This window comes from Polyodon spathula, chromosome 6, assembly GCF_017654505.1.
Source record: "Polyodon spathula isolate WHYD16114869_AA chromosome 6, ASM1765450v1, whole genome shotgun sequence".
Taxonomy (NCBI): Eukaryota; Metazoa; Chordata; class Actinopteri; order Acipenseriformes; family Polyodontidae; genus Polyodon; species Polyodon spathula.
This window is the reverse complement of record NC_054539.1, coordinates 74,311,714-74,324,514: the sequence shown is the minus strand read 5'-3', so window position 1 is coordinate 74,324,514 and position 12,801 is coordinate 74,311,714. Positions and strand designations below refer to the sequence as shown.

At 38.0% G+C, this 12,801-nt stretch overlaps 1 protein-coding gene across 1 annotated transcript; it reads right to left on the bottom strand.

Annotated features, from left to right (window-relative positions):
• Positions 1 to 3,789: 3,789 nt before the first annotated feature.
• On the bottom strand, positions 3,790 to 11,296 carry LOC121317621 (cytochrome c oxidase subunit 7A2, mitochondrial-like). Its single transcript, XM_041253755.1, has 4 exons — positions 11,172 to 11,296; positions 10,342 to 10,431; positions 7,834 to 7,918; positions 3,790 to 4,021 (listed from the first exon to the last, which is right to left on the bottom strand). Exons 1-4 carry the CDS (start codon positions 11,187 to 11,189, stop codon positions 3,966 to 3,968), a joined length of 249 nt encoding a protein of 82 aa, XP_041109689.1. The 5' UTR covers positions 11,190 to 11,296; the 3' UTR covers positions 3,790 to 3,965.
• Positions 11,297 to 12,801: the final 1,505 nt, after the last annotated feature.

Sequence of the window (12,801 nt, the reverse complement as noted above, 5' to 3'; positions counted from 1 at the left end):
AAGAGCGTGTGTTTCGCTGGCAACTTTGGCGATTTGCTGATCATGCAACAATAGAAAAACTTAAACAATACAAAACTATTTCTTTCATGAACACAGTTAAAGACACAGTAGCCGTTTCCATTTAATTGTCGTATTTTCTACGTCAAACCCATTTTTTCCTTGGATTTAAGCGTTTAATGACTATAACACAAAATACGCGCTGCAATAGCGCTACTCATTGATGTCACACTCACTGATCGATAAAATCTGCACCAAGGCACAAACTATGCAACTCTCCATCAGCTTTTATAAATACAACAACAGACTTACATGTGTTCAAAACATGCTTTACTCAGCGAGTTATTAACCATTTAAAAACCACTCATCACTCAAGAAAAACAAAACACACATTGGGAGGTGGGGTGAATGGGCTCTTCTTTGTGATGAATCCGAGAAAACAGACGGCTAGGTATGCAACAGAGTATTAAATAGAAAAACAAGGCTCATATGCTGGGATATAACTGAAAACAATTGTACGTTGGGACGAATGCCTGTATATCAATAATGATGTTCTCATATCAACAACTGCCTTTTGTATTTGAGGCTACGAATATAGTTCTGTATGCTTTGTAGGAACCGCCTTTTAAGGAATAGACCAATTTCCAAATGTAATGTTCGTGTCCCCATCAATATTTACTGGTAAATACTGCCCTCTAGTGGCGAAAAAAGCACCGTGCCGTGCTGTCTTGCATTCTGTGGTCATTCTTTTCCCGGATGTATTTAGGCAGCGTTTAACTACTTTAATATGAACACCTCATTACGGTCGAATTGGGTAATGTAACCCAAAGATTACTTAATTGATTGATAAATACATGGCACAATGATATGAACAAATATAAGCATTTCAATTTATTCGATTGATAAACGAATCTAAATCTAAATGTTGTGTCTTTTACTATTGTGGGAGTTCAACATTAACTATACAATCATTAGACTTTACACCCTTCAATTGCGTCAGAAATCCATATAAGCAGAATAAACAACCCTTTATTATCCCCTGCCCTGTGATATGCATCAAGATATGAATAATTCAGTGACTGCCATCAGTTTGGACTAGCATAATCATAGATTCTTATCGCTTTCTTTTTAAAATGCAAACACTAGCTTTCTAGAATTCCCTGTCAAAGTATATCTGTATATGGCTGATCCATTTATTCTACATGTTTTTGTACATTAGATGCTTTTGGTGAGATATCGCTTTTTTTAACCACTGTTTTGTTGCAACTTTTATGGAAGGAATCCAAGCTTGCGTGTGACTCACATTTCTGTCTCTTTTTTTCAGACGGCTTGATAACTCCCGTAATGGACTTACTTGTAGATGGACATTCAATTCAAGCTTTTGACTGCTGATTTATATTGATCCTAATCTGTCAACATGTGCACATTGGGTTACCGTGTCCAGATCCAGACTAATCATACTATCTCGTATAGGCAATGATGTACTATACATACTATCTCGTATAGGCAATGATGTACTATACATACTATCTCATATGTAAAGCACATGCTGTTCTGTGTGAGTTTAGAGGCCAAAGCAAGAAGTGAGGAATACACTTCAATACTCATATCAATTAGGTGACAATCCTAATACTGACAGGGTGAAAGTGCCACACTAGCCTCACTAAAAGGATTGTCAGTCTAAACCTTAGCCACTGGTACAATTGCCATTTTTTTGGTTGAATCCGCAACAAGATAGTGATATTTGTTTCTACTCTATAGGAAACATAGAGGGAAATGTTCAGCCGTATTGCTTCTTAATGCTTATGTTGGCCCCAGTATTGTACTTGGAAGCCCAATAAAATGAAGAAACACTACAAAGTTACCTCAAGTCTGCTTCCTGAACATACTCAGGGTGCCAGCACTGTCACACAGTCAAATATTTTATTTCTGGCATTCTTTAAAACACAGGATCAATGACATTGCCTAAATAGACATACCACTTGTCTGAAAGGTTTGTGGTTATTACCCTGTCCCATCAAGAAGACAATTTCCTTTTTCTCCTGGGGTGCCCTTTTGCATTGATAGAGAGCTTTGTGCTGTTGAATGCGATTCTTTATCAATATGCACCATGACAGGATAGTAAATACCATACAATGGGTGAAAAGCTATTGCTGGAGCACATTATGGTCCATTAACTATGTGTGTGAGTGTGAGAGAGAGAGAACCATGCTGATCAAGGTGCTTTTCTATCTCCTGTAGGGAGGTTCCTGTGTTAGTATTGCAGAAAGCACTGCTCAGAGGATCCTGCTGTCAGGCCCTTGAGCACCCCAGGTCTACTATGTTATTGAAACTATGCTGCAAATAGGAAGGCTTACTTTAGAGTACAGACAAACTACATCAGCTGTAGGAGCCAGCTTTCATACAAATTGTCTATTGTGTAAGGAAGGCGGCTTATAACTGCATCTAAAAGTTTAACATTTAAAGGATTCAAAACACATTCCATGAAGCACATCTCAACTGTCACATTTTTAAAATTAATATCTCCATGAATTTCCTGCTTAAACTTTGGGAAGGTATTTTTCAAAGCAGCGTCTACAGATGTGTTCTCACTAAAACAGGAAGAGAGTCAATCCTGTCTGTTCTGGGTGTTAATCCAGCACCAGACAATGGTTTCAGTCTGAAAGGAGAAATTAAGAAATATTTTCTACAGCCAAATATCACATAAGACTTGGACAATGTTGAGATTAAGTTATAAAATATTTTATGACATGTATTTCCTGAAATCATTCTCGGTACATCCATCTTCTATAACAATTGCAGTATTCCATTCCCTGCGATTACTGACAAGTAAAATCTTTACATGACTTCAGTAATGAAGTTGCAGGCAGTTATCTGCAACATAACTTTTCTCCCCAAAATGGACCACAGTATTTTTGGAGAAAGGGAAACCCTTCAATGAAGAAAAACCTTATGCCTCCTGTTAAACATTGAGGTGGTTTGATCGTGATATGGGGGTGCTTTAGCAGTTCCAGGACTAGAGGTATTCATGTCATTGAAGATCAATTGAATGCAGCCATATATCACAACACTCTACAAAGTACAATGATAGTGTCTGCTCATAGGCCGATTGGCAGACGTTCTATCTTCCAACACAGCAACGACTCAAAGCTTACAGCTAAGATAACTCTGAATTATTGATGAAAACAAAGATAAAAGCTCTGGAATGGTTTTTGCAATCACCAGGCCTCAATCCAACAGAAATGCTTTAGACTGATCTGGAGAAAAGCTGTAACCAAGCATTGTGTATCCAATCTGTCTGAGCTGAAGGAAATATGCAACACAGAATGGGCTCAGAATTCACCAACAAGCTGTAACATGCTGGTTAGGAATTATCATACACATCTGAAAACCGTAGTAATTGCTAAAGGGAGACACACAAAATACTAAAACTGGAGAGCCAATACTTTTGTCATGAACAAATACTTAAACTTTTTTTTTTTTTTTTTTTAATAAAGATTATTTGTTAAAATACTAGAAATTGTGCATTTTTGTTTTATTAAAAAGTGCTTAAAGTTTACTAAATGCTTGTCCTTCAATGACGGTTGAATAAGTGTTGGGTCCAGTACTTGTGTTTGCGACTGTGCCATTGTACCATTGTTTACTGTGTGCTTGGAAAACAGACACTAAGTTGCTAGCATAACTACAAGTCCTTACATCCTCTACAGCATTTACTGTTTCATATTTTAAACCAATGTGTTCATGTAGCATTCTTAAACAAAATACAAAGAATTCAGACCACACAAGTAGAGCTATGCAAAAATGCATTTATTGTCTGCAGTTTATACAGTACATTTCATAAATATTGATCCCGTTAAATGCGAACACAGCTTGTTATGACAAGGACAAGTAGCTCCCTGAAGTTTAACATGACATTTTAAACTACTGGACCAAGAAACCCTTTAGAAGGAACATAAATGAAACTGGAATCACTTCTTCTTGGGCAATGCAGCACTGGCCAATTCATACACTACATATCCTGTTCCTGCAAGAGAACCAAGAGAGAGAGACAGAAAATACATTAACCATGCAAACACTGCATGAGCACTTGCTCTTATGTGGACACAGCACGTGAGAAATATTGTTTCCATGGAAACAGATATAAATAAAGCACTACTCAATTTTCCATACTGCAGATGTAAAAATTGGACTACACTACAATTGTAATCCCTTATAATCTAACAATATTTTATACAACACCTCTGGACAATTCTGGGCATAAAATGGAGGTGGTGTTATTTAAATGACTTATCAAAATGAAAAAACTGATTTACAGTAATACCGAGCACAAAAACAATATACATGCTTAAAACATCAGGCTACATTTGACTAGTTTAAAATAAACCAAGTATCGAAACAAATTTTGGAAATAACAAATGATTTCCAGAATGACTGGGCGTAGAGATTACACTGTAAATTTTTCCTCACTCAGACCCAATGCTAACACCTTTGAGCACTCGCATATCCAACCTTATACAATTTTGACTTCATTGACGGTTAAACGAGTATTCCATTTTGGTCCATTTCAACCCCTGTAGGTTTTTTCAGGGAAAACAAAAAAAGATACAATGCCAAAAATACATAGCTGAAAGGACTGTGTTTTAAAATAAGTAGGGTTCTAAACAGGAATATAGGGTGTAATTACAAGAACCATGACATAATTAATATATGGAAATCGTATTTCTTTCTTTTTTTTTTTTTCTTAAATATAGGCATAGGCTATAATCTGAATAAGAATGAAACTACTTTGGCAAACATTTTTATTTAATATTTGGAATAGTTCAGTTCCATAAATGCTGGCAATATATTCTGAAATTCTTCACATTTGTTTCAGAAGTTAGTTCAGTGTATATACAGTGGCTTGCGAAAGTATTGGCCCCCCTTGGCATTTTTCCTATTTTGTTGCCTTACAACCTGGAATTAAAATGGATTTCTTGGGGGTTTGTATCATTTGATTTACACAACATGCCTAACACTTTGAAGATGCAAAATATTTCATATTTTGAAACAAACAAGAAATATGACAAAAAAACAGAAAACTTGAGCGTGCATAAGTATTCACCCCCAAAAAGTCAATACTTTGCAGAGCCACCTTTTGCAGCAATTACAGCTGCAAGTCTCTTGGGGTATGTATCTATAAGCTTGGCACATCTAGCCACTGGGATTTTTGCCCATTCTTCAGGGCTAAACTGCTCCAACTCCTTCAAGTTGGATGGGTTCCGCTGGTGTACAGCAGTCTTTAAGTCATACCACAGATTCTCAATTGGATTGAGGTCTGGGCTTTGACTAGGCCATTCCAAGACATTTAAATGTTTCCCCTTAAACCACTCGAGTGTTGCTTTAGCAGTATTCTTAGGGTCATTGTCTTGCTGGAAGGTGAACCTCCGACCCAGTCACAAATCTCTGGAAGACTGAAACAGGTTTCCCTCAAGAATTTCCCTGTATTCAGCGCCATCCATCATTCCTTCAATTCTGACCAGTTTCCCAGTCCCTGCCGATGAAAAACATCCCCACAGCATGATGCTGCCACCACCATGCTTCACTGTGGGGATGGTGTTCTCGGGGTGATGAGAGGTGTTGGGTTTGCGCCAGACACAGCGTTTTCCTTGATGGCTAAAAAGCTCAATTTTAGTCTCATCTGACCAGAGTACCTTCTTCCATATGTTTGGGGAATCTCCCACATGCCTTTTGGCGAACACCAAATGTGTTTGCTTATTTTTTTCTTTAAGCAATGGCTTTTTTCTGGCCACTCTTCCATAAAGCCCAGCTCTGTGGAGTGTACGGCTTAAAGTGGTCCTATGTTGCCTCTCTGATTAATGCCCTCCTTGCCTGGTCCGTGAGTTTTGGTGGGCAGCCCTCTCTTTCCAGGTTTGTTGTGGTGCCATATTCTTTCCATTTTTTAATAATGGCTTTAATGGTTCTCCTTGGGATGTTCAAAGTATTGGATATTTTTTTATAACCCAACCCTGATCTGTACTTCTCCACAACTTTGTCCCTGACCTGTTTGGAGAGCTCCTTGGTCTTCATGGTGCCGCTTGCTTGGTGGTGTCCCTTGCTTAGGGGTGTTGCGGACTCTGGGGCCTTTCAGAACAGGTGTATATATACTGAGATCATGTGAGAGATCATGTGACACTTAAATTGAACACAGGTGGACTTTATTTAACTAATTATGTGACTTCTGAAGGTAATTGGTTGCACCAGATCTTATTTAGAGGCTTAATAGCAAAGGGGATGAATACATATGCACGCACCACTTTTCCGTTATTTATTTTTTAGAATTTTTTGAAACAAGTTATTTTTTTCATTTCACTTCACCAATTTGGACTATTTTGTGTATGTCCATTACATTAAATCCAAATACAAATCAATTTTAATTCCAGGTTGTAAGGCAACAAAACAGGAAAAATTCCAAGGGGGGTCAATACTTTCGCAACCCACTGTACTCTAGGGGGAAACCGTACTAATTTGGGGTTTGTAGCAATTGAGAACATTTAGTACACAGCTGGGGTGCTGGGGAACTGCTTAGTTTGTTGCAATTGGTATTATGTTGCACACTAGTTTAGTGCCATCCTCCGTACTAACCACGGGATCATACCCAGTTAGTACACTGACTTTAATTCACTGCAAATCGACCCTGTGTGTTTTGGTGCTTGTGTGACAGAGCTGGGCGTTGGAGCAGGTTTCCTACTGCTTTGAACCGCAACTGTTGCCTGTCTCATTATATCCTGGAAACCGCTCAGCTCAGTGTTAATATACTCTTAAATCTGGTACGTACTGTAGCAGTATGTAAAATTCCCCATTAACAACCCAACAGCAAAATGAAACCAAAATGTTATCCATGCACAGAATTGCACAAAACATCAAAAGGCAATGCAATTAAGCAAAGGATTAAAAAAAAAAAAAAAAAACACATCACTGGTTTCCATTATCAAAAGTAAGTATTCAAAATTGCAGAATATAGTCCTCAATAAGACCCTAATGTCACAGTTATCTTGCAAATGAAAATGCACAAAAACAACTAAAGATCACAGTATCTAAAACTGTTTAATGATTAACTTTTTACATTACCGTTGCTTGTCTCGTTCACTTTGTTTTAGCTGCATTGTGTCATGGGAAATTGGAGGAAGCGCTGTGTAACTGCACAGTCAAGACAGACTGATTTGGCATGCAAGAAATTTTTAAAAACACAGGCTGTGACAAATTAAAAAAAGTACACTGTAACATTGAAGAGATGGGCTTTGTATCAGAAAACTGGTGACGGAGTCAGAAATTGACGTATAAACGTAAGCGTGACAGGTAAGTGCATTAATTTGTTAAATATATATAATGGGGATTGATTTTATTCTTAATACAAGGGCGGTAAAACGCGACTGACATGTATCTGGGCAACGGATATCCCAATGCTGACTGTATATACAACTTGTAATCTTTACAAAACAAACAATAACAACAATAAACAGACATTCATTTCAAAGCACTACAATATTTTCACAACAAAAAATATATTTTCAAAAGCCTTGTGCAACTACATCTGCATAGTTGCAAATTTTAAATATGGCTAGGGAAGAAAGATCTCGATGTTTGTTTCTTCGTATCCGCTGTGTGCCAATTAGACCGAAATACAGGACACAGAACTCTTCCAGATCTTTCTATCTAATGAAATCCTTAAACCCAGATGTTTCACTATTAGGCACAGTATGTTACTGAGTCATTTAAATCTCATATGCCAAAAAAGAAAATTATGGAAGATATTTTGCTGGTATTACAACCCAAAACTTAAATTTCTGTTTTCCTTACCCAAAACTGTAAGAGCCATTGTAAACCTGTAGAGGAGTGCATCACCAACACCTCCCTTTAAGTGAACTGGGATCCCATTGTCCTCCTGCAACAAAAGACATTCAGTAACAACTTGCTAACCATTCTCTCATTTCTACTGTATTAATTTTCAATGATGTATATACATTCCATGCAAAAGCAAGTACCTACCAGGGAACAGAATAAACTAAGAAATATAACAAATCTATTTCAACTTTTGGCATGTCTAAAATGCTAGTAAAAAAACACAAGTAAACAACCAACACAAACCAAAAGATGAACAATACTGCTGTTGCCATTTTTGTAGCATTCATATCTGCTTGCTATTTCTGCTCTTCTCAGAGTACTGTGACAGCTTTATACAAACATTTTGGTTGCTGGACAATGCTTGCTGTGCTTCACTTAACTTACTAGTAATCATTTTCCTAAAGGTATTTTTTGTCACTGGCTGGTAAGCCATTAGTGTATCATAACAGAAATTGTTTCTGGTTTAAAGTCTGTTTTAGCTGAATGATAACTTGACAACAGTTCTCTTGGTTTCACTACTCAGGGGACTGTGTACTGTGTGTCACAAGCATACATTTGAAGACTTAAAAGGAAGGAAATGAACCACGGAAGGTGCATATTATTCTTGATGTGTGTTTGCTCTGTACAGTTTAGTAGCGAAATTGTGCAACATAAGCTCTCTATTGCTTATACTGCACCACAAAACAGGAAGAAACAGACACATTTGTATCCGCTGTTCACATGTACTCTGTCATCAGTTCCAGTAACAGGTTAAAATGACCACAAAATCAAATCAGTATACAGGGCATTCAATTGTGCTAGATCCTAAATAATAATAATAATAATATTTATTGTTATATAGCACCTTTCATAGTGGACTACCACCTCAAAGCACTTTACAGAGGTAGGTTGTGAACTGTGCATTATATGCACAGTCACTTACAGTAGGACATTGATTTAACATCTCATCCGCAGGATGGAGCACAAGGTTAAGTGACTTGCTCAGGGTCACACAGTGAGTGAGTCAGTCAGTGGCAGAGGTGGGATTTGAACCGGTGACATTCTGGTTATAAGGCCTGGACTTTAACCTCTGGACCACACTGCCTCCTAAGGGAGTTCAGCCCTCACTGAATACGTGAACCATTGCTGGAATCTGTGGATCCATACAGTGTATTAACAGGGCTTAGCCCGACATGGAGGCCAGTTAGGGAAGTTCCTCTATGTGGCAGGGCAGATTTCCATTACATGAGACAAGACGTTAAACTTCATGCTGATTTGAACTCAGCTCTCGCCAAGATCATTCAAAATGATCTAGACAAGATTCAGAACTGGGCAGATACATGGCAAATGACATTTAATAGAGAAAAGTGTAAGGTACTGCACGCAGGAAATAAAAATGTACATTATAAATATCATATGGGAGATATTGAAATTGGAGAAGGAATCTATGAAAAAGACCTAGGAGTTTTTGTTGACTCAGAAATGTCTTCATCTAGGCAATGTGGGGAAGCTATAAAAAAGGCTAACAAGATACTCGGATACATTGTGAAAAGTGTTGAATTTAAATCAAGGGAAGTAATGTTAAAACTGTACAATGCACTTGTAAGACCTCATCTTGAATATTGTGTGCAGTTCTGGTCACCTCGCTATAAAAAAGATATTGCTGTTCTAGAAAGAGTGCAAAGAAGAGCGACCAGAATTATTCCGGGCTTAAAAGGCATGTCATATGCAGACAGGCTAAAAGAATTGAATCTGTTCAGTCTTGAACAAAGAAGACTACGTGGCGACCTAATTCAAGCATTCAAAATTCTAAAAGGTATTGACAGTGTCGACGCAAGGGACTTTTTCAGCCTGAAAAAAGAAACAAGGACCAGGGGTCACAAATGGAGTTTAGAAAAAGGGGCATTCAGAACAGAAAATAGGAGACACTTTTTTACACAGAGAATTGTGAGGGTCTGGAATCAACTCCCCAGTAATGTTGTTGAAGCTGACACCCTGGGATCCTTCAAGAAGCTGCTTGATGAGATTTTGGGATCAATAAGCTACTAACAACCAAACGAGCAAGATGGGCCGAATGGCCTCCTCTCGTTTGTAAACTTTCTAATGTTCTAATGTTCTAAAGATAAGCACCAACTAAGATGTAGCTTTACAGTAAACTAATTTGATGCCATCTGCACCTCCATCCATTTGAGTTTCTTTCCATCTGTTGATGTAGATATGCTTTCGCCTGGTGTTGATGGCTGAAGTGTAATGTTGGCTCCAGGGCTCAGGTTATTTTTCCTCCCCAGAGCATCAGCTCACACAAGGGCTGCGATGCTGGCTCCGGGGATCAACCCAGTGCGGTCTCCCCAGCACATCAGCATGACAACCGTCTGGATTGAGCTAAGTAGAGTACATCTCTGCAAGTGGGCACCTTCCCTCCTCTGTGTTTTCATTGACTAGTCCACACCGCACTGTACGATACACCACCTCATCATTACCTACCTGGAACATTTTCTGCTTCTCCGGCACCTTGTTCTGAACTTGCCTGCGGGCAGTGGTACTCAGAGTGCACCGAGATATCTGCCGCAGCGTCTGTAAAGAGCACAACATTCTTTCAAACCGCTATTCACTTTCGTTAAAATATATGCTATATTAAGTGAACGGATTTAAAATGCCAAGCGATTTCTATTTTTACAGAATCCTTCAGAAGAAACACCTGGACGAGATTGAGAAGAGTCTGTAGTTATGCAACACTGACCTACCTACCAAGCTTCAACTATATTGGTCCTTCACACATTATTTTAGCACGCATAATAGGTATAATTTAATTCTCTCAAATGTATTTTTTACTCTCCTAGTGACGCTTCTCATTTACAGGTTCAGTATTAGGGCGGGTCTCTTCAGTTGCTTTCGAAACAGCTTACTGCATTTATGCCTCCCACTGCTACCAACAAATGTGCCAATTTATTTTAAACCGCTGCTATATCTCGACAATTATAATTATAATGCATACTTGAGTTACTACTAGTACTTTATAATGCTTTACTCGCGTTTAGTATTTAGAGACCTTAAAACTGTAAAGGCTCTTGCTAAACCCGCAATCGTATAAACGGTTAAATGAATGTCCTAATTATATCTGACCATATGTAATACATTTATCGCTGAAAAGAGCAGGTCGACTAGAGTTTGACCCCTGTCACACAGGCTGACTACTACTAGAAATTACATTATGCAACCAGAATGCGTTTCGAAAACGTTTATTGATTTGTATCCGGAATTTAAACAAAACAATGATATATTATGTAAAACATTAGTTAATATAATTAACTTACCAAAAGGTTTCTCATCATCTTGCTGGTTCCGTTGCTTCCTCCACAGCACTAGCAACACAAGGACACTGTGAAGAGCTAGGAAGGTTACTCTCCTCCAGTATCCCAACCACCACTGCGCCCAGTACCGTTCCTCCACTATCCCGTCAAACCTGGCGTCACACGACTCCGCCACAATCCCACAATGCATTTCATTACAAAACACGGGGTGTTGTTGAAGAGTAACTACCCAAAAGTGGGTTATTTTTATCATTTATTTGTTGAAGATCACGCATTTTTGGTCCTTATTTTTTTTCAAATCTCAACCAAAAGCGAAAGGACACCAGCAATACTAAAGCAGGGGTGCCATACTTTCGTCATGAACGAATCATTTAAGTGAAATACGATTGTTTGTTAAATACCAGAAAATGCATATTTAGCTGTCTATTAGCTGGTTTCTGCCAATCCCTTTGTCTACGGCTGTGTTTGACTTTGCAAATCAAGAAACCTACCTTTATAGACTCCCAGTAGGCAGCAGTGTACCACAAGCACTGAAATTAGAACGGAAGTTTTGTGGCACCCAAAATAAACCACATGGATTTCAATTTAAAATTATTTTTTATTTAGTATTTCCTGGCTTTGTTTCCATTGTACAGATCAACTCAGGTTACTGTAGATTTTCCCTTTAGAACATATGCTGGAAACTCACAGCCATTGATCTGCTACCATTTAACTGTGAAATGTTCTTATTGCTGCAGTGTCCTGATAAAATATATATATAATATATATATAATAATGATACTAGATATATATATATATATATATCGAGTATATTATTATATATATATAAGCTATTAATTTCGATATTTTATTTAACATGATGTAATCAAATAAACTACTAAATGATATCGCAAAAGTTTACCGGAAGCCATAATAGTAGTACAGTATTTCATGTTAAATTTCGAAATGTCACTACAAAGCGGTGTGTAATTCAGGATGTTAAATTAACATTATTCAGAAGCCTTCATGCAACTTTATGAAGCAGAATGTTAATTTTATAGGGTGATGCAAAACTTTGTCATTGTGATTTGGCAACTCCGTGAGCGTCAATTTCCAGTTACAACGATCTTTGTATTTCTGAACGCCCATGCTGCAGGTGAGGATTGTTTTAACAAAAGAAACACCGGGTTAGTCAGACACTTAAAAAGCTTAAAATAAAGTTAAAGACATTTGGGCGGGGCGGGGGGGATAGGACACTTTTATTTAAATAAATGGGATTTTTTTTATAGTGATATACACATGCCCGGATCCGGTGATAACAATGTATATATTTACCTTTAAAGTCCCTGGTTGCACCGTCTCTATTGCGACTAATTCAGCTACCATGCATTTGTCAAACATATCTCCAGAGAACCGCTAACCAAATTGTGAGGAAGTTTGTTTAGAAGTTAACAGTATCTAAATCAGGTGTATGTGAAAGCACTCTCATATTTACCCTTCTAATTGTGATGGAAGGTTTTTCTATTGAGTGTTATCAGGGGTTGTGGCATTTGTCCCTCCGCATGTATGTCAAACTTACATGAATACATGTTGAACAGGATGGAGGCTGGGTGCAAACAGGTGGACATGGACGCCACAAGCAAGCATCTTAAAG

Coding starts and splice junctions, on each gene's coding strand:
- LOC121317621 (XM_041253755.1), bottom strand. Junction 7,919..10,341: donor AGAAGCAGAAAATGTTCCAG/GTAGGTAATGAT, acceptor CTTTTGTTGCAG/GAGGACAATGGGATCCCAGT. Junction 4,022..7,833: donor AATGGCTCTTACAGTTTTGG/GTAAGGAAAACA, acceptor GTTCTCTTGCAG/GAACAGGATATGTAGTGTAT.